At 42.2% G+C, this 27,143-nt stretch overlaps 2 protein-coding genes across 4 annotated transcripts; one reads left to right on the forward strand and one right to left on the reverse strand.

The window, feature by feature from the left end:
• Positions 1 to 954: 954 nt before the first annotated feature.
• Positions 955 to 13,425, reverse strand: ttf2 (transcription termination factor, RNA polymerase II). 2 transcript variants are annotated; one of them, XM_074657861.1, is made up of 23 exons: positions 13,280 to 13,425; positions 12,524 to 12,629; positions 11,940 to 12,026; positions 11,481 to 11,550; positions 10,141 to 11,037; positions 9,491 to 9,611; positions 9,150 to 9,332; positions 8,359 to 8,516; positions 8,102 to 8,183; positions 7,774 to 7,896; positions 7,518 to 7,668; positions 7,022 to 7,127; positions 6,677 to 6,861; positions 6,190 to 6,343; positions 5,967 to 6,058; positions 5,778 to 5,863; positions 5,540 to 5,679; positions 5,251 to 5,433; positions 4,596 to 4,654; positions 3,868 to 4,021; positions 3,541 to 3,623; positions 2,225 to 2,299; positions 955 to 2,091 (listed from the first exon to the last, which is right to left on the reverse strand). In XM_074657861.1, exons 1-23 carry the CDS (start codon positions 13,305 to 13,307, stop codon positions 1,947 to 1,949), a joined length of 3,468 nt encoding a protein of 1,155 aa, XP_074513962.1. In that variant the 5' UTR covers positions 13,308 to 13,425; the 3' UTR covers positions 955 to 1,946. The 2 variants fall into 2 exon arrangements, with proteins under 2 accessions (XP_074513962.1, XP_074513961.1); XM_074657860.1 differs by having other exon boundaries at positions 5,540 to 5,682.
• Positions 13,426 to 14,071: 646 nt separating this feature from the next.
• cpap (centrosome assembly and centriole elongation protein) lies at positions 14,072 to 27,105 on the forward strand. 2 transcript variants are annotated; one of them, XM_074657858.1, is made up of 19 exons: positions 14,072 to 14,206; positions 15,308 to 15,737; positions 16,607 to 16,733; positions 16,855 to 17,079; positions 17,208 to 17,331; positions 17,519 to 17,624; positions 18,763 to 19,503; positions 19,607 to 20,393; positions 20,677 to 20,809; positions 20,919 to 21,084; positions 21,296 to 21,427; positions 21,744 to 21,881; positions 22,047 to 22,137; positions 23,473 to 23,636; positions 23,790 to 23,882; positions 24,140 to 24,280; positions 24,951 to 25,035; positions 25,631 to 25,751; positions 26,520 to 27,105. In XM_074657858.1, the coding sequence occupies exons 2-19, from the start codon at positions 15,339 to 15,341 to the stop codon at positions 26,710 to 26,712; spliced, it is 3,966 nt and encodes a 1,321-aa protein (XP_074513959.1). In that variant the 5' UTR covers positions 14,072 to 14,206; positions 15,308 to 15,338; the 3' UTR covers positions 26,713 to 27,105. The 2 variants fall into 2 exon arrangements, with proteins under 2 accessions (XP_074513959.1, XP_074513958.1); XM_074657857.1 differs by having other exon boundaries at positions 14,091 to 14,206; positions 15,352 to 15,737.
• The last annotated feature ends 38 nt before the right edge of the window (positions 27,106 to 27,143 follow it).

A 27,143-nucleotide genomic window follows, 5' to 3' on the forward strand; every position in this document is an offset into this window, starting at 1 on the left:
TAAATAATAACAATAAATCTGTGCAATATTAATACACTAAATGTGAAATACATTTGTCTGTGCAATATATCGTTGATGCAATATACATCTCAAGTGCAACTACCTTTCTTTACATTTAATTTATTACATCTACCCTACCTATTTTACAATTACCTCTGTTTACATTACATCTATTTTTATATTTTGTACTTCTAGTGTAACACCTCTGTTTATATTTATTTATTACATCTACTTTACCTGTCTTATTTGCTTTATAACTGTGTGTTTTACCTGTTATATGTTTTATCTGCCTCGTTTAGTCTTGTCAAGTATTTGTTTTAAAACACTGACCAGAAGTGGCAACTGTGAATCTCGTTGTATTTAATACGATGACAATAAAGCTTTCTATTCTATTCTATTCTAATAATAATTATAGTTAGACAAATTTAGGAAAATGTAATTAGAGTATATGTATGGCTCAATAAGGAAGCTGGTTAATAATTAATAATTAAATTAAATAAGTTTATACTTCTCACTCCTTTTCGAATATGTAAATCAAGGCATCAAGTGTTGACAATTTATTTTTCTGACTCTTTTCATTGTATATAAATATTACTTGTTTCTGACTGTCCACTTGTTGGTACGATCATTCTTTTTCTTTCTTTTGTATTCTACATGTTCGAAATAAATTTTGAAATGAAATGAAATTGTATAAATTATATAATCTCCCACATACTGTTATGTTTTAAACACATACAACTAACTCAAAATGTGCAGTTTTGTCCCATTAAATTAAACTGTTTATGTGGCCAGAATGTATTATATACACAGAGCATATGCAATTATATATATGATCATTATTAGTGTTCAAAATATGTTTCAAATAAATACAATCTTAATGTTCAAATATAAGGATATGCACATTTTTTTTTAATATCTCTTGTTTATCTTAAATAGCACAAAATGAACAACACATTTTTGGAAGCAGTAAATTGTTCTGATTTAATCATCAAACCCAAACAAGCCGGAGCAAATTAAAGTACACTTTGACATGATTTCCCAACATTTTGAATTGATAAATCAAAAGTTACTATTCAAATGACTTTATACAGCAAGCAGTCACATGAAATGAGTCATCTGCATTTATTAAAATATTTACTTAAAGGGATTTAAAAACATATTTAAAGGAAATAAACTCCAGCGGGTGACACACAAATAGAAAGAAATATTTGCCTCACACCAATAATGAGCCAGCATAAATCAGAAATGAATATAACTTTGACAGAGTGTCCCTGTGAGTTAACATAATAAGATAATAAGAAATTGAAAGACATACAATTAAAAATATTACATAATTATTTGCCACACACAAAAAAGAGCACATCACCTGATTGTCTTGTGATACAACATTTTAAGTAAAGATACTGCAGATTCTGTTTCATCCAGCTACAAATTCCTCAAATATTTCTAAAATGATCATGCTGTTTAGTGTAACTCCACAACAGTGCTGCAGTGGCTGTCAGAGGAAACCGCTTCTTAACGGCTAAAGAGCAAAAAAATTAATAAAAACTAAGATACTCAAGCTTTCCTCTTCTATAAACAGCTTCATGTGCCTCTTAAAAAATAAATAAAATAAGAGAAACTGATGGTCTTTAAAGTAAACAGTTTTGCATTGGAGTAACATATTAGTTTCAGAATGAATGCTGTTAAAATAAATCATCAGTTAAAACAACATGTATCTATAACATGAGTAAAGAGATGCTAATAGCAGTTCTGAAATTAGGGACAAATAGTTGAAGTAAAGGAAAGTCTGAAATAAAATGTTAAGGTACATTAAGTTCAATAACATTTTGTAAAGAAACCCGTCATTACACGGTGGAAAATAAGCTCTCTAGCATCTTAGAGTTAGGTCATTTATTGTTATTTCCTGAATATGAGTATGAACAGCTGTCTGGTTCTCTCCCATCTCAGACACCAAAAATGATCCGGAGATCAGCCAGGGAGAGTTTGGTGAAGGTGCTTCCCGTTCCCGACAGCACGTTCTGGGCCAGCTGCTTCTTCCTCGCCTGCAGCGTGGAGATCTTCTCCTCCACCGTGCCGTCACACACAAACCTGGAAACACACAAACACAAAACTCTTAATTCATTACATACTTTGTCTCAATACTGCCCCTTTAGCAACAGTGTTGTATGATGTAAATAATAATATGCAAACACGCATATGGGATGTCCCGCTGATTCGTTACCTGTGGATGGTGACATCTTTACTTTGTCCCACTCTGTAGATCCGGTCACAGGCCTGATCCTCCAAGGCTGGGTTCCTGTCAGAGTATTCAGGGGTTAGAGGTCAAACACTCAACCATTCTTACGCTGAACATGTCAAAGATTATCTCACATTAATCCATTTGTGATGACCCAAATCGCATACTTTTTCTTTTTACTTTTAGTACGACGTACTGCAGCTGCCCTTACAAAGTACGTACTGTTGCATGCAGGATGCATTCAGTTGGGACATACTGTAGCACTACTTCACCATAACATGGCGCCTGGAACTTTGACCCTCTTGCTCATATAGCCTCTGCACATTGTGGGTCAGAATAGCCAGAAAAGCACGCTGGCAAAATGCAACCAGATGTAGCAGTATTTCATTTCTTAAAGGGACTGTTTGTAAGAATCAGAATTGTTTGTTAACAGCGACATCTGTGGCCGTTAAGTCAACGAAAGTCAGCGTCCTGTTGCTGGCGCTTGTGCTCGCTCTACATAGACATGAACGAGCATCACTCAAAACAGTGAGACGACACACGTCACCTAAAAGCACAATATCACTCTATATTTCATCTGCTTGGCAGTAATGTTAGCTGACCAGACGAAGGTCTCTCCATGAATCAATGCTGATCCTAGTGTTGACTTTTCCCGCCTCAGCCTCCCGACCGCGGCCGGAGGGAACAGGGGAGACACCGGAGTTTTGGTCGGAGATGATAACGTTTCTCTCTGCGGAGCCCCGTCACTTCACAAGACACGGGAAACCTCTGTTGGTCTGGAGGAGCTGCAGCAGTTATTTCTGCACAAACGTCCACTGAACATTCACTAGATATTCTCAGAGCTAAACTAACTCTTCTGCAGTGTGGAGTGTGCGCGCATGCACGTGAGAGGTGGAGCGAAAGAGTGAGTGAGAACGAGCGCGGTGTGTGAGTGAAGACAGGCAGAGGAGCAGAGGAGCAGAGTACAGCAGAGACTCCGTCCCTGGAGACCGGAGCTACGGTCTCCCCTGTGTCTTCTGTCCGTGATGTGTTAACGTATATGGCATACATTTTGGCAACGTCTATAATAAACCGTGTCGCCAAAATACAGACACCCCTTATGGACAAAAATGTCCCCATTAAAACCACAATTTTTGATCCCACAGCCATTACAGCATAAAATCATGCACTCTATTATATCAGGCTTTCAATCTAGAGCGCTGGCTTCAACACTGTAGTTTTGACTATTTTGGCTGCATCCAGCAGAGGGAAGCAAACATCAGCTGTTAAATACTGTTGTGGTTTTGTTGTGTGAGTCTCACCAGTGCATGTCCATGAGAAAGAGGTGATTCCCACCGATGAGATTGAGTCCAACCCCTCCAGCACAAAGAGACACCAGCATCACCTTCGGCAGAAAACCATAAATATATATATATATATACATTTACTCACAACACTAGTCTACAGCCAGTTCTGAAAATGTATTCTGAGCAGAACTGTGGAAACCTTCTTCCATGAACATTTCTGATGTACACAAACCTTAACCAGCAAAAGAGAATATTTGTGAAAGGTTTAACTGTAGTCTAGTGTTCATACCTAATTCATTTAAAGCAGTAACAGGTTGAGGTAGAGTCTGGGGTGAGCTTTACCTGCGGTCCGTCAGGGTTAGTGTTGAACTCCTCCACCAGGTCCATGCGGCGTTTGGGGTTGACGGTCCCGTCGATGACGCCGTATCTCAGGCCCATCCGACGCAGATGAACGGCCACAATCTTGAGCATGCTGGTCCACTGGGACACGATCACGCTACACATCCCCAGAGAGGAGACACCATGATGATGATGGGGACATTTAATGTGGTGAACTGCAGTGAACAGATGTTGGTAGTTTACAGCTCAGTTTAATGTATAGTCCTTTCAAAGAGGTGCGTGAGGAAAGTGAATATGTATCACAAGGACAGATAATCTTCCTCAGCAGATGAGGTCCTTAAAGACGGTCCTAAAAATTTAAAATGGGAATTGACAATTTGTTTTTGCTTTAACTTATTATTATTATGAAGTAAATGTTGATTACACCATGTATAGGGTGTAGAATAATGATGCCATCTGCGTTAAGACCGATCCGGTTGTCTTCACGACAGCGGCGCCAACAATAACACCACTTGGAAACATTAGGGTGAGAAAAGGTGTGTTTCCACCACATTTCATTTACATGAAAACCCCTTAACTCTATCTGCTTCTGAGTGGATCTGGTTTGGAGATTGATTTGCCGGTGGCATTATTTGGCAGCTGCATTTGTCTGCCAAAAGAATGGGTTGATTTTTGCTGAAAGAATAAAACAATAACTCAAACTGAAGCAGATTGAGAATATAACTACTTACCTTTTCTGATCGTCACTCTGCTGTCTGATTGCCTCCAGCTCAGAGATAATAGCAGCAATCTGGAAAAATGAAAGTTGAATTAGTTCATTTGTTGTTTTTGTAATAATAAACATGGACTTGTTGTTCCAACATATCAAAGTTTTCTCACCGTGCATGTTGTATATTTCCCCGTGTCCTCTTGACAAAAACAGATTTTAATCTCTGCCAATTCTACATTGGTTGGCTCTTATATATAAATCACTCCTTGGAGTTTGTATCTGTGTACATACATGTGCACAACCCGCAATCAAGATGGCCTGCGCTCTCACAATGTTCTACAGATGTTGGTCCCAAAGGTTAAAACGGAGTTAGGCTAAAAAAGCTTTTAAATACGCTGCTCCTTCTTCCTGGAATAATGGACAGAAGGACCTGAAACGGTCAGAGCTGACTATTACTGTACGGGGGAATTTAAGTCCTTTTTAAAGGATTGAGAAAGCGGCACTATAGGTCGATTGACCTGTTTATTTGTGTTGCATACAAACTGGATGTCCTGCTTGTTCACTTGTGGTGTGTTTTTTTTAGACTTTTCTAAACTGTGTAGCAGAGAAAGCTAAAACTGAAATAACCCGTGACCTTTTTGTGACTTTAGGATGCTGAGCAGTGAACGGTCGCCCACCTTGGTGCTCTCACTGGCGTCCTCAAACAGCCGTGAGGGGAAGCGGGTGCCGTTAAGTGCCACGGTGTCGGTGGGGTGAGGGTCCGATGATGACGAGGGGCCGAAGGAGAGCGACAGAGCGTTGAGCTGCTCCTCCAGAGACAACACGATGCCGTCACCCTGCAGCTCCGACGTGTCGAGAGTCTGAGCAGAGAGAGGAAGAAGGAAATCAGAGCTTGTTACTGTGCTGCTGTTTTGATTAAAGATAAAACTGTTGAGCCTCGTCAGAGCGAGTGTGTACAGTACGTACCTTCTTGAGAAGTGACAGGTGACAGCAGCACTGCCGGAGGCGCAGCAGCAGGGACAGGATGTGGACGGTGCTGGACGCCTGCTGGGGCTGCTGGGAACTCGACACAGCAGGGTCCGCCTGGGACATACCGAACTCTTGGGCTACTGGGGAGGGAACACATACACACTTTAGATACACCACTATTAGTAAGAGTTTGATTTACAAGGCAGACTTGAAAAACAACCAGCTGATATCTCACCTTTGTCAAAGGGATTGGAAGTGGAAGCGTTTCCCGTTTTCACATCTTTTCCTTCGTGTCTCTTCAGGTAGTTCTGCAGAGTAGATCTGGAGGAAAAGAGAAAGATCATCATTCTAGTGTCAAAAAAGAACAATATAAAAGACTATAAAAGGATATGGGATGTGTTTTCAGTTCAAGTTGTTGTGTTACCTGGATTGGGCAAAGACCACATCATACACCGCCTTTTCATCCTGGGACAGTTTGAGTTGATGCACCTCGCAGGTCCGATCAGGAAGAGACACCTGAAGCATTCAATATTTTATTCAGACAGGATGGAGAGTGTGTGTTGATGTTTGAATACAAATACAAAATCAAAGACAAAGGCTGTGGCCTTGACAATGTCATGTTTTCATAAGGATAGAGGTTTTCCTACCAGAGGTATTCCTTTGGAGTCCCGCTGGTCTTTGGTCCGTCGGAGCAGCAGAGTCCTCGTCAGGATGTTGAGTCTCTCTCGGCCTCTATTCGAGCCGTTGTCCACCTGAGCTTTCCACACTTTGTACTCGTCAAACGGAGAACAACGCAGAAACCTGAAGGACAAAGACAGAAGGTGGATGAACAGAAACCCTCTCAACCAAAACAATAACAAAAGACAGCGTTTGGTGAAAGCAGCGTGGGATCATGGGAGTTGTTGTCTTCATGTCAGTCAGCTTCTCCCAGTTAGGATTCCTTCAGTGTTCATCATTCAGGAGGTTTTGACCACAGAGGTCTCCTCCTCTCCAAACCAAACGGACCCGCTGATTAAAACCGGTAAAAAACGCTGAATAAAGCAGCTTCGCGTTAAAAATCAGTGTTTCTCTGACGCTGTTCGGCGGTCACAGGACGTCCCGGAGGAGTTTTATACATTAACTCGGTGTTCTTACTTGAGCAGCGAGTACATGTCCAGCAGGTTGTTCTGGATGGGCGTACCGGTGACGGCCCAGCGGGCGCCGGCCCTCAGCTGACAGACGGCCATGGACGTCTGCACTTTGGGATTTTTGATGTTGTGGGCTTCGTCCAGAACCACCCGGGCCCAGGTCACCCGCAGAAGAGGAGCAGAGCGTGGCGTCTGAGGAAGACAACGCGGGATGAAGTCTACATGTGTCTGATAGTATTTCAGTCTTTGGAATCAGCTGCTAGCACGTTCAGTGTAGCTACTGTATGTCTGTATTCACATCTTACAAGTAATCACGTCATGCTTTATGTCATAATTAATATATATTACTCACCACAGCAGTATCATCTTTGCTGGGCATCTGTGCGTCCTCCTTCTGGACTGGGATCTCCTTAGAGACCAAACTGTACGTGGTCACCACCACATCATAATCTGCCAACCTGAAGGACGGACAGAGGACACTTCATTCAGTCTGGCTGTGTGTGCTTCAACAATCCTCTAAACTGGACTGGAAGTTGATGTCTCAGGGCGCTTTCACAACATTTAATCTGTTTTAATCAAACTCTGGTGCGGTTCAACCCCTGATGTGGTTCGTTTGGGCGGTTGTGAACGCAGTAATCATACTTTGGTGCGGAACAAAACAACCGGTTCAAGACCGTTTACTAGAGGTCGTCTCGATTTTCTAAGCAAACCAAAAACCATTTATTGAACATGACTCAGGTAAACGACAGGTTTACATGAGTGGGAGAGGACGAACCACGTGACTGCTGCACCTTTAGCTTTAGAGAGTGCAGTGATGTGTGAGTGTGAATGTGTGCACGGTTCCTCACACTCTGGCACTCTTCTCTCGGTTGGGGCCGTGGTACAGGTACACCGTCAGCCTGCCCGTCTTCACGTGTCGTTCGATCTCCCTCGTCCAGTGGTGGATCAGCGAGGCGGGACAGATGATCAGGGTGCCTTTAGAGACCACCAGGCTGGAGTCTGGAGGATCAATACACAAACTGATCAGAACTCTTTATGTTGAGTATTATTGAGACAAGATAAAGGAGGTATCATCTCATCTAAATATAAAAAGGTTTAAGTTACCAGCTTTGGAGACCCAGTCCTCCGGCTTCTTCTTTTCCTTCTTCTCTTCCTCTTTATTCTTGATCTTCGTGTACAGAATGAGAGCTATCATGGTCAGGGTTTTCCCCAGACCCATGTCATCCGCTGGATCCAGAAAGAACAAGAAGAAGAAAAAACAGTTATGATTTGAAGCTTCTCTGACACCTTGTTAAGAAGTTCCCCGTTCACTGGAGGTAAACGGTTTGTAACGTTCTGATCACATTACACTTAAAAACAAAAACGTTATCGAGGTTTCTCATCAGTCTTCACTGGAACCTCTTTAATAAACATCATGTAAAGGTGAACATGCCCAGAATTCCTCCACAGGGATTTTGGTTTTCTCTCCAGAGCAGCCAGGTCAGAGCTCTCCTCTGATGGGCCAGGAGCGTCACCTGACCAACCAATCACAAGAGGACTATGTTATTAGAGTCACATAATAGTAAACCAATCAAAAGAGGACAACAATGAATAAATCACTCCCTGACGTTGACGTTGTTGTCAGACTCTCATTAGTGCTGTCAGATATTCTGAGTAAAGGACTGATGAGAAACTGAAGGAGGGTGTAACCTTGATGCCCTTGGGGTCTGCAGTCTCGGCCTCAGTGTCGGGGCACGACTCCATGGATTTGTGGAGATGGTCGATGGTCTCGCAGGTGGCATTTTTCACCGCCAGCAGACGGTCCGACGTCATCCTGCCTCCGTAGAAGGACTGGACCTGTGGGTTAGCTGGAAACACGAGGGACGGAGAGTCAGGGTGTTCGCATGAAAGATTAAATAAATCCGGAATAATATTCTAAGAAAAAACTCTGATATTATCTGAGATTATAAAGTCTTACATTTGTGATTGTTGGATCAAACTCATCAAACCACAGACGCCATGACAGAACATGACAGAAAACGTGTATAAATATCTTTCAGGACTATCCTCACCATAAGAACATTTCTTTAGGACCAACAAAATTCAGACGACGGCTGGCGTTGCCACGGTTTTGCACAATTTCTGACTTTTTTTCTCGCAGATTTTTGACTTTATAATCTCAGAAAAATATCTTTTTTTTCCTGATAAATCAAATTTTTTTCTGATAAATCCACCACTTTAATCTCAGAGAATATGAGAGTTTTTTCTCATAAATGTACGACCTTAATCTCTGAATTTAGAGTTTTTTCTCAGGATATTACCCCCCTCCTCCGGCTCCGTATAATTATTTATTTTTTTACCTACAAGGGCCCTGATACGCCATCATAGATTTCAGATAGATTCAAATACACAAGTTTGAATACTTCAAATAAAACTGATAAAGTAAAAAGAAAAACCCCAAACAATTAGAGAAATGTTTTCCACGTCCTCGTTCAGCCTACCTCCATACATCTGGCTGTGTCCCTGGCTCATCTGGAGCCCCAGGGAGCTGCTGGAGGCCTGGTCTCTGGAGGGACCCGGGGCTGGGGGGGCGGGGAGCAGGATGGTGCCGCCCGGCCGGCCGAATGGGTTAAACTGGCTGATAACTGGACCGGCAGCACCGCTGGTACCTCCACCCTGGGACCCTGAAAGGTAAAACCAGCTTTTCATTTTCTCTTTGTTCTTCACTTCGTGACATTTGTCATCACACATTCATCTCCACTAACAGCAGTAGAATGCAGCGGCATCTTTAAAAAATAATATATTGTTATTATTATTCCTCCTGAACAGTGGGGGGAGTTACCGGGCTGAGAAGCAGCAGTGATGCTCAGAGAGTCCAGCGTGTCCTCCAGCTCTTTCACCTGAGTCCTCAACCGCTCCCCTTTATCTGGCAGAGCCGCCAAGTTCACCGCAGACAGAGTCGCCTTACCGGGAGGAAACAGACGGGTGAGACTGGATAGACGGATAAACATGGACACACAGAGAAGATAAACTAACCCTACTACTAGACGGAAACAGGAACCTGTTCCTGGTTAAATCTGCTCACATGTTGATGCTCAGCTTCCTGTTTCTTTTACCAACGACTGCTGATTTCTTCTATTCTGATTCAAGTGTTGCTCAGAGGGATCAACGTCTCTTTCTGCCCTCTCAGTTGTACCAACTTGTTCTCCATGTACAAAAACAAACCCTTCATAACGTATTTGTAAAGAGGACTTTCTACAAGCTGAAAGCATGAAACACCATTCAAACACGGAGTGTTCCTCTCAGACATCTGACTATAATGAAGCTTTTGGGGCAGCAGATTCTAAACTTTTGAACGGTAGTGTACGTTAGAGGTAGATATCTTGATCAGAATTCTGTGCTCTAATCGGTACCATAAAAAGGTGCATCTATCATCTATCATCAGCTATCTACGGCTTATCTATGCGTATCATTCCTGTCACAGTTACTCACCTTCTTCTGCTGGAGCTGAGCGGTGAGCACGCTGTGCAGCACTCTGGGATCGCCCTGCTGACCTTTGACCTTAGACGCTGGCTGGAACCCAGCGAAGGTGGTCAGGGGCTTTTGAACAGCAGAGACAGGAGGAGTTTTCTGAGTGGCCGGTTTCACTGAAACCACCACTACATCATCATCATCATCATCCTCCTCATCATCATCATCTCCATCCTCATCCTCATCATCACCAGTTTGACGGTAGTCTGAGTGTGTTGGTTTGGTAAATGTGGGGTTTCTGGTGTTATCTCTGAAAGTCGGGTTGCTACTACTTGGTGCAGATTTAGAGACGCTCTCTTTTACAGCAGGGTCAGTTTGTTCCACCAGGGTTGGTCGCTGGGGCGAGTCCTTGTGAGGATCCTGTGAGGTTTGACTCACTTTCTCTGGAGGAACAGCCTGGACACTGGAGGTAGAAATCCTTTTTTCTACTCCGCCCTTCTCGGTGTGGTTCTCTTTAGTCTTGTCTTGCCCCTTATCCGTTGTGTTCTCCACACTGCCGGCTTTGGGACTGTTTCTCTCCTCATGTGAAACTCTCTTCTTTAACTTCATCCCCGGTGGAAGTTGTTTACCTCGGTAAGAAACCGCTGAACTCCCTGTCTCCTCTTCTTCTTCCTCCGCTCCTGCACCGACGCTCTCCACATTTTCTTTCTGATAACCTTCTCGTCCCTCGGCCTTGTGACTCGCCTCGCTGTCTTTCTCCTTGCTTCTTTTCTCATCACCTCCACCACGCTGCATCCTTCTCCACTCAGAGTCCTTGTCTGTCTTGTCGGGGGCTTTAAAGGGGTTCCGGACCGGCGGCAGGCAGGAGGGCTGTAGCTGGGTGTCCGACAGAGGGTTTCTCTTTTCTTTCTCCGGCGGCTGCAATGATGGAGGACGTCGGACGACAGACATTTTAAAAAACGGGTAGCGGACAGACAGCGGAAAGACTGATGGGGGGTGACATGCAACAGAGATTCCTGGCTGGACTCAAACTGAGGATGCTGTCATTGTATGGTCAGTGACTTAAGTGTACATTTTATATATGTCCAGTTATATCTCTATAGTCATATAGTCACGCCGTTAAGGGATACACACCCAGGAAGCAGCGTTATGTTAAAAATATAGATCTTCATTAGATCAAAAATATTGCTTTCATGGTTAAAACACACTTCACTCAGACATGAACAGGTTGGTTGGCAAAAAATAACAAAATACAGGGCTTGTATGCCCACAGTGCGTTTACAAGGCAAAGAAGAAGACAACCCTGTGCTAGAGGAGACTAAGGGTGTGTATGGTGTAATCTGTGACGGGTGCTATCTTACTGCAGTCCAGGGCAAGTTTCCACACCACCTCTGGCCAGCTTTTTTACCCGCGATACACCTGTAGTACAACCTGGAAAAGGAGAATGCACTTTGAGTCAAAGGTCCAAAGATGTGAAGTCACTTAGAGCTGTGATTCTCAAAGTGGGGTCCATGGCACTCTGTCAGGGGGTCCACAAAATGATTTGCTATCAGTGCATATTATCTACAGATGGGGACCATTTGCGCCAATAAAAAAAGCATATTGTGTCCATTACTCCCATGTTAGAAACTCCGATATGATTGTGACACTCAGAAATAAGTTCAGCATTTTAAACACTTACTGAAAGTCTGCGTTAGACTGGCAAGTTCAAATATCTGGATTTATCAGGACTATGTCAGTCTTGCTACTGTTCATTTTCTGAAAGCTTTAAGATCGACAGTAAGGACTTTGCATTTCTTGTTTTGGACCATGAAACCAACCTGTGGCTCTGCTGCTGTAGACTGTAGCTGAGAGCTTGGAGGTCCACCATTGAATCTTCATGTTGGAGGCAGTGGGATGGTGAGACGCTGGAGGAGATGATAATAATAACAATGCAAATTAAAAAACAGGAATACCATTCTGTGCAAAATCTCTCCTAACCACAAAAGTTGGAAATGGAATCTATAATTTGCCATACAATTGTGCCATTATTATTATTATGTATGAAGTAATGGTTGATATGAGTGGAATAATTGATAATGATTGGGATATTAATACCATGAAAGCCATGCCTAAAAGATAGTTAAGACTAAATGAGCAAGCAAACTGTATATAACTGAATATAAGAGGTCTCATCTCATGCAGCTCCACTTTAAGGTGCTACATCTTTGGACCCTTCTGGGTTGGACTACAGTATTCCCAAGGCTTTTTTTTAATTGATGAAACTGTAGATTTATTTCACAATAATAAGGATTAATAATCATATCACAGCAGTGGTGGGTACTTGGATCCACTCTCGCCAAAGCCTTCCCAAATCCTCTCTAAGTTGTCAGACACAGAGGGGGATCAGTGAGGACATGTTTACCTGGCCTCATGACTGAAATCACAGCCTTGTTTGTCAACGCAGACGTAGAAGCTTTTGCCTTTAGTTGGTCCATCTCGAACACCTGTTTTTAGCATACACAGGCTGCCTGTATGGGGACATAGAGAGTAGAGTTATTATTACCAAATCATACAGTTTAGTAGCTGATCATACAGGTTTTTTTGTTTTTTTAATTGAACAAATTCAGATTTACAACCAACATGGCTCATAGATCATTGCATTAGAGTAAAAGGACAAGGTGCATACAGAACAAGAACAAACAAATATGTAAAATTATACATGAAAATAATAATAAATTAAATGAAGGGCTATGGGGCTGTATACCTGTAATTCATATTCTTCTATTATACTAAGACGTTTCAATGCATTTTTGTTTTTCATGACTTTAAGAGCTTTTATGTCAGAAAGAAACTCAGAATGAAACACATTAAACTTATAGGTTTCACTTTCATATACTTGGATTTGTGCAAATAAAATTTTCCAAAAATGAGAATGTTATTCACCAGAAAGTCATCTTTGTTATTGTCCATGACATTAACACCATAAACACCATAAACAATGTCCTAGGACATGTGCCAATGTCCTAGCTAATCTTTCTCTTTCACTGGAAGTTAGCTAGCTTGCCCTGTCATGCACATTACAAACACTGTAAAGATGAATTCTGGCCACTAAACACAATATTTAACATTAGATTTTTATAAAAAAACAATTAAGCATCATTGAATTATTGATGCTTACCGTGGACATCACATAAAATCTTCTCCATTGTGTCCTGAAGCACTGAAGCACTGAAGCACTGAAACACTGAAACACAGCCAGTCAGTTTCAGTTGTCTTGAACATGCAAGTTAGTATTTTCGTATCGACCAATCACAGCACTCTGACAGCACATCCGGTGTGTAAATATCAGTATAAAAGTTAACGTAAAGATTAGTTACTACAAATCAGGTATGTTTGCCATTAAAGTAAAGATAAAAGAACGTATATAGAATGTGACGTAGACTAATTAAGAAATTCAGCATACAAAATGAAAACTCAACGTTACGCGAGATGTTATTCTCTTGATAACTTTTATTGTGAAATACATTTTGCGAAGCACCGTTAAACCGGATACAATTCGCTAGTTTTATTATTTTTTTTATTAGACAGAAATTTAATTTTTAATATTCTAAATATATTTTATAACAAACAATTAACTATCATTAACTTATTGAGACTTACTGTGGATATTACATAAAATCTGAACATAAAAGTTAGCATTTTCGTATCGACCAATCACAGCAGTCAGAAAGTACATCCGGTGTGTAAATATCAGTGTAAAAGTCGACGTAAAAAGCACCGTTAAACCGCATACAACTCACTATTTATTGATTTTTTAAATTTAATTTAATTTTTAATATTCTAAAAACGAGTAGTTGATGCGTAGTCTAACTAGTACAGTCGTTATATGAAACAAAAAGCCAAATAAAACAAATAATGTAAAAGCGTTTAAAAAAACAAAACAGTAAAACTGCATTACCCATAATGCAACACCTGGTTTGTAGTCGTTCTTTTACTCTCGCGGGCTTTGTTTTGATAATGGCGGCAGGCTTCGAATCTCCTGTCTGTTATGTTTCTAAAACGCAGGTTTTCACTCCGGTTACACGGACGTTCGTCTATGTTACAGGTAAATAACGCGTTTATTCACACCTTTATTAATGTTGTTGATGTTTCTGCCTCGTTACTACAGTGTAAACTACGTGTTTAATAACTTTTTGTAGTATGTGAAGTAGCCGTCTAACAACAGTCAGATATCACCGGGGAGCCTTTAAACGCACTGAAGAGCTCCATCAAACTGTGATCTGATCTGAGCTGAGAGATGACGTCATGTTGTCTGTTAGTGATTCAGTCTCATGTTTTCAGCTGTTAGTTCGTTGCTAACCAAATAAACAGTCAGTTAAACGTGACACTGATGTCGTGACATGCTGACTAGGTAACCCTATAGCAGAGTTATGAGAATAAAGTCACAAGTTTATTAGAATAAAGTCATAATATTATGAGAATAAAGTCACAAGTTTATGAGAAAAAAAGTTGTAATATTATGAGAATAAATTCATAATATTATGAGAATAAAGTCACAAGTTTATGAGAAAAAAAGTTGTAATATTATGAGAATAAATTCATAATATTATGAGAATAAATTCACAAGTTTATGAGAATAAAGTCATAATATTACAAGAATAAAGTAAAAAGTTTATGAGAAAAAAAGTTGTAATATTACGAGAATAAAGTCATAATATTACGATAATAAAGTCAAAAGTTTATGAGAAAAAAAAGTCATATGAGAATAAAGTCAATATTATAAAGTAATAATTTTACGAGTTATTTTCTTTTTCTTCTCATAAAGTTATGACTTTTTTCTCGTAATATTGTGACTTTATTCTGTAAATCTCAGATTTTGTTTCCCCTCAATGTGGCCCTAATACTCCGTAGTACATTGTCTCTTTGGCCCTCACTGCATTACACTTATATACTATATACTCAGACTATAAACTGTGTTACCTTCATCACAATGATCAAATGTTTTGCGGCTCCAGACAGATGGCTCTTTTGATAGTGATGGTTGCCGACCCCTGTCCTAGCTAATGTTATTTCAACGTAACCCAGTTACTAATTTATATATAGCTAGTTTTCTTGGACCTGGGCCTCATCTGGAGCGTGTTGTCCGGTGTTTAATCACGGTGTGATTAACCTGTCACCTAAACCCGTTACTCAAATCCCGGATTAGCGAGTCCTGCCTGAGACAGAGTGGTGTCACCATGTCATCTCCAGCCGGGCTGCAGCACTCCCAGGCAGACTTCCTGGCACGCTGGTTGCCAAGTAGCACAAGAGCCGGGGTGATCCTCAGCCCGGGCTGCCCTGACTTGGCTGGCTCGTTGCGGTACAACTCCACTGCCGTGGGATCATCCCCTTCTCTGGAGCCAGACGACTCCTTCGCCTCCGACTTCGCCCCTCTGCCCGGCTCTGTAGACAGCAGCTGTTGCCTCGGTGTGGATGGGTTTGCCCGGTCGCCTGGAGGAGAGAAGGCCGGGACTGACAGGCCAGTGAGCGGTCTGTCCTCCTCTGTGGCTCCGAGGAATCTAGATGGAGAGTTGGACAGTTTGGATGAGATGGCGAGCAAATCACAGGATGTGCCCATAAGGATGAAGCTAGAACAGGTACAGTAAGGACATTATTCAGAATCTGGTTGTCTCCTACAATTGATATTGTTTTTCTGCCAAGGCTGGGACACATATTAATTGCCTGTCACTGTAATAATATCATTAGTTTTGTTTATTGTTCTCAATCAGAATAATCAATCTGGTTGTCAAAATGAACACAACAAAGAGTTTAAATTCTGAGTCAGATTTCTCCCAGAATAATATCTGAAATACCTGACCATGCCAGCTGAAAATGACCGCTCTTCCCTCTACCATGCTTTACAATTTAAGTGCTGATCTTCCATACCTAAACAGATAGTGATATATTCTGATACTGGGAGAAGGTCCTTTAGTTTTACCATCTCATCATATTAAACCAAATGGAAATAGTCCTGCAACAACACATTCATTACAAATGTTAGGACATTAGTTGATATCCTGAAGGAGTGAATTTCTAGCACTTTGTGAGGACTTAAATGATGATTATATCGCTGCTTCCTGTCTACTTAATACCCCCCAGACTCATCCCACACACTCCCACACACTCTTTACCTCTCGATGCTATTATTAGTATTTTTTCCTCGAAGACTATTTATGTCGGCGAGGACTCAAATAGTGACGGTTAGCGTGTGCAACAGACTGTGCATGCAATTCAGTCAGCACTTTTAATATGTTAACTAACAGTATGTGCAGACAGTGTACAGTCGTGTTGGCAAGCACTGAGGTGGAATTAGTGTCAGTGTGTGAGGTCACTGTGACCAGTGAGGTAATATAAAGCCGAGTGTCTAGTTGAAATGTGTTTAAGCCGACTGAAAAACACAGTGAGACACTGGATAAGAGTGATACCTACATGGCTAATTAAGATATAATACTGTGTGTTTGTGCAGTTGAGGAAATGGCAGCAGCACATGCAGGAGCAGCTAAAAGCTCATCAGCTGGAGGAGCTGCTTCGCCTCCAGGAGGAGCAGCAGAGGCTGCTGGGAATGATGAACGGATCCCAGCACCGCACAGAAGGTAAACAAGATAATGACCAAAATAACTGCTTCATTTAAGATATAAAATATATAGGTTGGAGAGTGTATTTGCTTCCAGCTTCTTTATGTGTATATAATTTCTCCTGTAATGTATCTTACAGATGACACAGAGAGTTCAGGGCTGTCAGGAGCAGGATGGGAGGACAACTCGCTGCAGAGAGCCTGTCGTTACACAGAGAGCCCATACAGCCCCTCCATAAACTGCCGTGGGGCCTCACAGGGCTCCACCTGTGTCCTCCGACAGGAACGAGAGCCCTCACCTGCACAAAGTCCGGAGCGGCTACCGAGAGGTCAAGATTGTCAGGAGGTGGACGATGAGGAAGAGGGTGAGAGAAATGTTTTTTTACAGTTTTTGTATTTGCATTTGGAGTACAGCAGCCAGCACAAGTCTACCTTTACTTTCATGACATGATTGTGAAGATAGATCACTTCTAACTGTGTGTGTTTCCTACAGGCACGTGGAACTCCAGAGAAGATACTAGCCATTTTCATGAGCATGATGACACGTTAATACCAAGTAATGGTGGGGCTTTGACTGAAGACGACAGCAGAGAAGAAGATAAAGTCTTCCACGACAGGTAAATCCTATAACCTAATATTTTATTCAGTGTTAAAATTAGAATCTCAGGAAGAGATAAACCCAGCCAGTCATACAGCAGGAACATACCAGTGTGGCTCCTATATTTACTGTTTTCTATGAGTGTATATGTTGACAAACTTTCCTGTGTACATACGTTTACCGTGTGTGTGTCTGTCCCTCTCCAGACCTATAAAGTCGGGTATCGGGGGTCAGAAGAAGACGTTTGAGGAGCTGTTGGAGGAGCAGCTGAGGTTGGAGGAGCAGAGGCTGAGGTCTGCCCGGCAACAGCAGGTCAGAGAATATAACGAGGGTCTCCTTAGGAACAGGAAAAGTAAATCATTAGTCAGTATGAAAACACAGTGGACAGTGTTTTTAAAAGCAGGGGACTGACTGTGTTATTCTGATCAGATGGTAATGTAGTTGCAAGCAGAGCCTCTCCTATATTGTTGCATTCAAGGAAGCTTTGATATCTTATGTTTACACTACGAGTGACAAAAGCAACTAAACGGCCAGCGTTATTGTCGCTGAGTCGCCGTTGAAGTGTTGCTCAAGCGCTCGTTGATGTAAGAATATGTTTTTCTTCCATTTGTTTTAGATGTAACGGAACAGGAATTGTGGGGTGAAACAAAAAATATGATTGGTTGACACTCGCTGCGTCATTGGAGCGCTGAAAAAAGTTGAAGCCAGCTCAACTTTAATTTGTAGCGTATCACGCAGCGACAAGTGTCTATGAGGCGTGGAGGTAACAAATATTACTTGATAAAAATGCATGTGAATTGAGAAATAGAGCCGTAAAAATGGATGTGAAATAAAAAATGGAGTGATACGTTATCAAGTGATTTGATTAATTTAAATCTGATTTGATTAAAACAGTCGTGATTGTTGTTACTTCCTCCCAAAATGTCAATCAAAAACCACGCCCACTGACTACAGTGCAGGCGAATGTCTGCACAAAGTCGAGATTGCGGTTCGCTGAGTGGATGTGTTTTTTTTTTTTTTTTTTGATAGGGTGGAAGTAACAACAATTGTGTGCTATAAACAATAAATGTCAGTTGGGTGTTGTGAATAATGAATATGAATGTAAGATGGTGAAAATGATGAAACATGGCTCTGTTTTCATCATCTCACGACTGTTTTAGTCAAATCAGCTTTTAAATTAATCAAATCACTTGATAATTATCCCTTTATTTTTCATTTCACATCCATATTTACGGCTCCATTTTTCAATTCACATGCAATTTCATCACCTCCATTTTTATCATTTCATTTTTGCTACTTCATCCCCTCTCACTGTAAGTGTCAGACGTCAGTCACTCGTAGTGTGAACACTGCATCAGGCTTTAGAGTTGCTACAATACCAAGTTGTTTTAAGTGCTGCAACAAACATCCAAATTCACATTACCTTCATTGTGTGTCCTGACATTCACAGAGCCAAGATGGAGCTGAAGCTGTCCCTCCTAAGAGGGCCTTCCTGAAGCGAGGTGACGGCCTCTCGAGATTTACCAACAATCGCAAAGCCTCGCTACCAAAAATGGGGGTGAAGAAGGACCTAAAACCACCGCGACAGGCCAGAGTAATCTCCCGCAGCAACTCAGAGCCTACAGCTATCCAGAGAGGTGGCGTCCAGCAGCGGCTTCCCGTCCAGCGTAAAACCGCCACGCTCAACAAGGAAAACCGACTGAGAGGTCTCATCTCGCCACCTCGGGACATCAGAGTTGAGAGTAAGGCAGCACGGATGAAGGTTTTGGGTAGTCATCAAAGACAGAACACAGATGGACCGGAGTCCATTCAAACTGACCCAGAGGGGAGACAAACCAAACATCACCTTTGGCAAGTAAAGGAGCAGAATAATAGGAAAGTGGGTCAGTCGGCTCAGACTGTGAAGAACACCGGTCCGAACACGCAGCCAAACCCTGTAACCAAACAGGTGGGTGTGTTAAGAGGACCAGAGAAGGCTGAACACGATGCTGCTAGAGAGACAAGTTGTGGTTCAAGAGTGGAAACGGCAGACGGAGTTCCACAGGAGTCGTTTGAGTTGTCGTTCCAGGAGAAGCTCGGGCGCTGGGATTGTGACCTGCAGGTGGAGAACATGGAGCTGGGAGAGTTTGAGCTGCTGGAGCAAGCGGCCGAGGAGCTGTCCTTCTCCTCCAACTCCTCCTTTGTCATAAAGGTGCTTTATTCAACCTTTATTCAAATATGACAGACCTGATTGTGTGGAACTATATTTGACCTGTTGACTGTGTGGTTTCAAAGACTCTGTTCTGTACTTGCAGGTTCTCCAGATGGACCAGCATTACAGGGGGCTCCACCCGCGGCGGCTCTCCTCCACCCCCATCAAGTCACCACCCAGAGGTGTCAGTCAGAGGTGCAGCGGTGTTGACAGTAGCGGTGGCTTGGCGTGTAAAAGCAGCTCCGTGAACTCAGAAGTGGTCGTGGTGAAGATGAGAGACGACGCCCTCCAGAACAAGGCGAGCATCGAGGAGCAGGACGGACAGGAGATCTCTGATGTTTCATCCTGTGGCAGCTCTGAATCTGAAGACCAGGAAGTGGCGGTCAAACCAGCTTCGTTTCCCAGCAGCCTTTGCTTTCCCGCACAGTCCAACCCGCCGTACGACAAGCGGTCGTATCAGGACGAGGACAGTTGCAGGGATTCAGATGTGACACGAGGCGACGACGGCGGGGAGAGCGACGGCGTGCTCAGCAACGCTGACGAGTCCACTCTGATAGAGGACAGAGACGGGCAGCAGGGTGGAGTTGTGTTTGACGACGACGACACGTGGAACGACCTGGAGGACACCGCGGTCGGCACGGCCAATGACAGTAGAGGAGTTAGTCCAGCCAATGGGATCTCTCCACCACCGCGGATTCTGTTGAGGAAGGTGGCAGCGAGCAAAGTAGTGGAGCTGGATAAGGGTTCGGATCTTCTTCCTCCTCCTCCTGCCTCACAGCTCATGACCAGGTTGTTCCCCTCACTGAAGCCAAAGGCCCAGACTGCACCTCTCCCTCCTCCTCCTGCTGCTTCTGTTGCTCCTGAGTCCAAAAAGTCAGAGGAGGAGACAGGTGAGATTAACACCTGTGGTCTTTTAAACATCATAACCTGACTCAGTACTTTTTTTTTCACTATTTACAGTCAGACAGGAAGCACATCTTCAACGCTGTTCACACATGAATTTGATTGGCATTTGATTAACAGATAATTATCGGCCCCTGAAATTCCATATTGGTGCAGGCAGCTCCAATAGAAAAGGTTACAGATCAGCAGTTTTAGTTTTAAGTGTGATTTTGGTCACAGAGACAGTTCCATTGGTGTTTAGTTTATGTGTGTTTGTGTCCTCGTGTCCAGGCCAGCAGGTCCAGTCTAGACAGCTGAGGGAGAGACTGGTGGAACTGGAGATCGAGATCGAGAGATTTAAGAAGGAGAACGCCGCCCTCGCTAAACTGAGACAGGAGAACGAGAAAAATCAGGAACATCTCAGGTGATGCATCCCTTAATGTTTACCCTTTCAATTACCTTCCACAGCGTTGGATTTCCTGTTCTACACTGTTCCTCCTCCTTCACTTGTTAACTTTATGTCTACTTTGTAGGAAAGAGCGTTTGGAGTTTGAGCAGAGGAGAGCGGAGGAGCTGGCCAAGTTTGAGGAGTACAAGAAAGAGGAGAACAGGAAGTTGCAGAAGGAGCGCAAACTGTTTGAGAAGCACGCGTCGGCCGCCAGAGCCATCCCCGACAAGAAGGAGCGAGAGGAAATCCAGGTGAATTCACACGTCAATCATGTCCGGTCTCAGGATAGTTAGGTTGACTTTTTATGAACTTTACATGCACATTCCTTAAAACTTCAACGTTTGCTGGATGTGTAAATAAGCAACTGTCTGCTAACAAGTCAACAGGTCAGTTGACAACTGACCTGTTGAGCAGCACAAAAGGAGGATATTAATATTAATCTGTCCCTGTGGTCCCGGCCAGGTGTTGAAGCAGCAGCTGGGCTCGCTGCAGGAGGAGCTGAGGGGGAGGGAGAGTCGCTGGGCGTCGACTCACAGCCGGCTGAGGCAGCAGATCGACTCCCTCAGCCAGGAGAACGGCTCTCTCCGGGACGAGGTACCCACCTGACCTCTGACCCCTTTTACCCCATTCACACACATCTGTATCTGGATAAGGAGAAACACATGTTAATGCCAGGTGTAAATGCAGAAAGCCAGACCACATCCTGAGGTGGTCAGCCTTGCATTGTGATCGGATGAAATTTGTTTTAAAAAACGTGTTTATCTTTGCTGAATGCTTGTAGCTAAAGTGTAATAGTTAAATAATCTTTGAGTCTCTGAATAATAACACTCGTGTTATTTTGCTGTCATGATTTAGTCGTAGTTGCAGCCATTTAAATATGTTTAAAGTCCAATTTCTCTGTTAATTTCAGATCCGTATGTTGGAAAAGCTGCGCCTCAGTGCCTGGAAGAAAAACCCCGTCCCTGCAGAGAAGGACAACGAAACGAAAGACGCTCCCAAAATATGTGAGAACAACGGGACATCTGTGACCAAAGGAGTGAAATTCGCTGTAAGCATGTTTATACTAGTTGTTATTGGTTATATATTGTCAAAGATCACTTTTTTCAATTGTAGGATCACAAATATAACATTGAATTATATATTTTAAATCAGTTTGACTTGGACAATGTGTGTGTTTTACTTACCGTGGTATAATATTGAAATGTGTTTCCAGAGTCCTCTTGACACCAGAAGAAGCAGCATCAGTCCTCCAGAGAGCAGCGCTGCTAGAAGGAGCTCCAGAGAGATCAGTCAGAGTGCTACAGGTACGGTGGGAGATTCCTACTACTGAAAACAAAATCAGCACCATGTATAGATATCTGGCACATGGGTTTTACAGCTACAGGTTTTTGCAGACTCGTAACCTCATAACGGTGCTTTGTTTTGAGGATGAAATCAATCAAGCATTGATGGAAATATACGGTACTACGGAGGTTTTTCAAACAGCAAATTCTTTTCAAAGCGTGATATACAGGACAGTACTCTACCTTGGATCACTAAACCATTTATGTGGTGTTACTGTGGGGCTCATTAATCCACCAGATATGTAACCAGACTCACATTTGGTTGTTTTGCCCCAAAGATCTGACTTTTAAGCAACTATAATCAGTATTTTTTTTATATTAACGAAGGATCACACAATCAGCTCTACCGTAGGTCTGACAACGATTCAGCCTCTGGGGAGACGACTGGATCTTTTCACAAGTAGCTAGGGCTGCAACTACTGTATTTTCATCGTCTATTAATCTGTTGATTATTTTCTTGATTAATTGATTAGTTCTCTATAAAATGTCAGAAAATTGTGAAAAATGTGGATCAGTGTTCCCCAAAGTCCAAGATGACGTCCTCAAATGTCTTGTTTTGTCCACAACTCAAAGATATTCAGTTTACTGTCATAGAGGAGTTAAGAAACCAGAAAATATTCACATTTAAGACGCTGCAATCAGAGAATTTTGACATTTTTTTTTCTTGAAAATTACTCAACTCGATTATCAAAATAGTTGACAACTAATTGATTAATCGTTGCAGCTCCACAAGTAGCCAATTTACCCTGCGTTAAGTTTATTTTTTAGCTAATAAAAAGCTTAATCGTCAGACGATAGCCGGCATTTCGGCAATGTGTTCCGCCTCCTTTGCTCTCCACACGGACTGTTTACCTGCATTCAACCCACGCCCGCTTAAATGTATTGGTTAATGGAGCTTTATAGTGACTTTCAGTCCGTAACTTTACTGTTTTGGCTCACTCTCATTGCTTTCAGTGTCGTTTTCAGCCGCAGCAGGCAAAGCTGAGATAAACCCACTGTACACTACTGATCAGCACCACAGACTAAGTGAAGGACTAGCTGGTGAACATAGTGGATCATTTGACAGCTAAAGAGACAGAGATTTCCCTCAGGAGCTGGTCTGAGACCAGAAAAGAAGAAAAAGTTACTGGACTCACAAAACCCCCCTGAGTCCTGCAGGCTGCAAAACTAATTAGTTGTAATCCAACATCCCCAATTTTAGTCTCCACAATTAATTGAATCAACCTTGAACATTTTAATATCTGAGAAAGGTCGAGATTTGTTTTTAAAATGTTTCTGCTTTGGGTCGATTGTCAGGCGGGATAAAAAGCAGCCTGAGGAGGCCATCAGCGCCAGTCTTTTCTTCATCTTCCTCCTCCTCTTCCTCGCTGTCTGGCAGGAGGACAGAGGAGAGTTCAACACCTGCCAGCAAGATCCAGGACAGACCGCCAAACCAAGAACACTCACACAGCTGCTCTCCGGTAAGAGACGCTTACGTTAGTGCTGCTCTCTCCTCTCAACAGATCCACCAATCATCCATGTTCTTTACCTTCTCGTCCTGTTCAGGGTCGTGGACATGCTGCTGTCTACCACTGTTTAATAATTTGTTGTTTTCTATCATCTTCTCATCGTAGAAAAGAGATTCTCTGCCAAAAGAACCAAAAGAGTGCAGCGAAGCCGAAGAGCCAGAATCAGCTCAGGAGGTCATCACACACCCTGATGGGAGGGTGAGAAACAGTTATCTATGCTCTCTTCAAAGCCACCAGACTCCATTGGAAAAAAAAGAGTAATTTTACCTCTCAGAACACAGGAGTTGCTGCTCTACCACTGCCTTGATCGGTTAGTTAGTTAGTGTTATTGTGGGACTTTGGTGTTTTAAAGGGTTAGTTCAGATTCACCAAAGCCACACCAGTTGGTGTTAGTATGGAGAAGTTGTTTTGTAGTTGTTTTTTTGCTGATGGAGCTGATGTTGTGATCTTTCCAGATAGAGAAGGTTCTGGCCGGTGGCGATCGCCTCATCGTCTTTAACAACGGGACCAAGAAGGAGGTTTCAGCCGACGGCCTGACGGTCAAAGTCACCTTTTTCAACGGAGACACCAAAGAGGTCGCAGCCGACCAGAGAGTGGTGAGACGTTTACATTAAATTCATGTGGCAGACGCTTTTGACTAACTTTTTCCAGTCAGACTTCCTTGGTTGAGATTTGAACACAGGAAAACGAGAGGCAACCCGCACACACGGAATACTGCAACTCATAAATAGTTTATGATGTAATGATTCAACCTTCGAGGTCTCTTGTTGTTTTCTCCTTCACCCAGCTGGGCTTAAATGTGAACACCATCTACCTGCTCTGCTGGGATTTCAACACAGATATGCTCCATGTGGAATACTAAAACTGAGCAAATTGTTAGTTATCATTTTTCATACCATCTTTGTAGCAAAAGGTAAATCTGTTCTTGTAAAGGACAGCAGGAATCTGAAGTCTTAGAAAGGAGATTATATTGTCTTACATGGACTGTATTCTAGTGAGGATGATTATGAACTTTTGAAGACTTAATTAATGTAGAAATAAACTTGTTTTCACTGTTAAAGTGAGGAAGGTTGCTCACACTGTGAAGTTACATATGAAAAGTCTTGGCTGTGACATTGACGTGGACAGTTGAACTTACTTTAAGCTTCTCTAATAACAGAAGAGTTGATTTTTCTTTGTGTACCTTGAGAGCTCACAGTTTAATGTCATAAATCTGAATTCACCTCCCGGTAACTCTCTCATCACGGCTCTGCTCTTTGTGTTCAGATCTACTTCTACGCCGACGCCCAGACGACTCACATCACCTACCCAGACGGCATCGAGGTCCTGCACTTCCCCAACAACCAGACCGGTGAGAGGCTCTCACTGAGAGCACATCATCAGTGAAATCAATCCGTTATCAAAACAGTTGGAGCATATTTGATTATAGTTTATTGATGTATCAGTGTGTGATGATCACTTTAATGATGCAGATAGTAAAGGTGGGGCTCATTTCATCTACTTTATAAACTGCTGTGCAACTTAATGTATAATAAAATATAATCATAATTTATTTGATTTATATTTTGATAATCTGAAACTGCAAAATAACTGTAGCTGTCAAATAAATGCACAATATTTGCCAATATTAAGATGTAGTGGAGTAGAAGTAGAAAGTAGCATAAAATTAAACTACTAAAGTACAAGTACCTCAAAAGTGTAAAAGTAAATGTACTTAGTTGCATTCCACCACTGGATTTTGACAGACTGCTGATTTTATTTTAATCCAGTTGGCAGATAAATAAAAAAAATGATATGCGTACTTGCTTAATTTCTACAAAGAGTACATTGAAAAATAAATAATAAAATGAAAATGTTGTCCCAGGCTGTCAACGCCTTTAACCAGCTTGTTTATTATTACACTGTTCTGTACATTAATACGTTGGTTTATTTTATTTCCGCTCCAGAGAAACATTTCCCAGACGGCCGTAAAGAAATCACCTTCCCAGACCAGACGGTCAAGAACCTTTTCCCCAACGGCCGGGAGGAGAGCGTGCTGACGGACGGCACCATCATACAAGTCAACCCGTAAGGAAACTGCTTCTGTTGGTACTAATTCAACTAATTCAGTCTGCGAGGAAAACTTTACATCAAGTGAGGAAGAAACATTACAACAACACAGTTTCTGTTTAAAAATGCTCACTGTTGTCCAGTGTTGACACTTCCTGCAGGCGGGAGAATTTGATTTTAAAATGATCCAAGCTAGCAACCACAGATACCAGATTTTGTTTTGTCAGAGTATTTGATTTATTGATTGCTGTCAGGATGTAAAGAGAATTTTAAATTATAATTTAATTTCAAATATAACAAAAAATTTACCGTTGAGTACAATATTGAGGTACTTCATACTTCTACTCCAACTGTATTTACAAGTTACATAAAACTACAGTTGTCATCATTTTATCCTGTTAGACATTTGTGTGAAATTGCCATAATTGGCATATGAATTCTTGAGTTACGGCCAAAAACATGTTTTGTGAGGTCACGGTGATCTTTGACCTCCGAAATCGATTCAGTTCATCCTCGAGTCCAAGTGGACGTTTGTGCCAAATGTGAGGAAATTCCCTCCCGAGAATGGTACAGACATACGGGACTTGCTTGAGCAATGACGAAGGAAGGCGAAAGCGATCCTGAAAATAGTTGGCAGCTATTTTTCTAATGAATTAATGGAATACTCGTTGCAGCTCTAGACAACAGATTGGAGTATTTCCTCCGTTGTGACACAAGTTTGTCTCCATTTCAAATTCCACCTTAAATGAGCACTAACTGGGTGTGAACGCTCGCTGCGTCTTTCAGGGACGGCACCAAGGAGATCCTGTTCAACACGGGCCAGAAGGAGATCCACACGGCTGACTACAAGAGGAGGGAGTATCCCGACGGCACCGTGAAGACGGTCTACAGCGACGGCAGGCAGGAAACCCGCTACCCCAACGGACGGCTCCGGGTCAAAGACAAAGACGGAAACGTCGTCCTGGACAGCGGAGCGTAGGGAGGGACACGCCGTCTCAGTACGGATACCATCCCCAGAGACTTACACATTTATTTACCTCAGTTTTACTCAACACGTTTTCTTAACAGGAACACCAGAAGGAACCTTTTAATGATGTACAGAATATGTTTTGTGTCTGAAGTTTTGCGATGAACTCCGTTATTAAGTCTTTTGTTTGTAACAGGATATTTATGGGCTTATGATCAGTCTTATGAATCTAAATGTTTACATCATTCAGTGAAGGCCTGCTGAACACAACTGCTTCAGAGTGGAGTGTTTTTGGTTTTAAGTGTTTGTTTACAACTATTTTAATTTGTATAAATGTTAAATACATATTTATTTTCTTAGCTGACTGTATATTTTTTGTAAAATAAAAATGTATGTGTTTTTTTTAGAATCATGAATCTTTGTTTTTGAGGTTTGGACATTTT

Source organism: Sebastes fasciatus, chromosome 14 (assembly GCF_043250625.1).
Source record: "Sebastes fasciatus isolate fSebFas1 chromosome 14, fSebFas1.pri, whole genome shotgun sequence".
Classification (NCBI taxonomy): Eukaryota; Metazoa; Chordata; class Actinopteri; order Perciformes; family Sebastidae; genus Sebastes; species Sebastes fasciatus.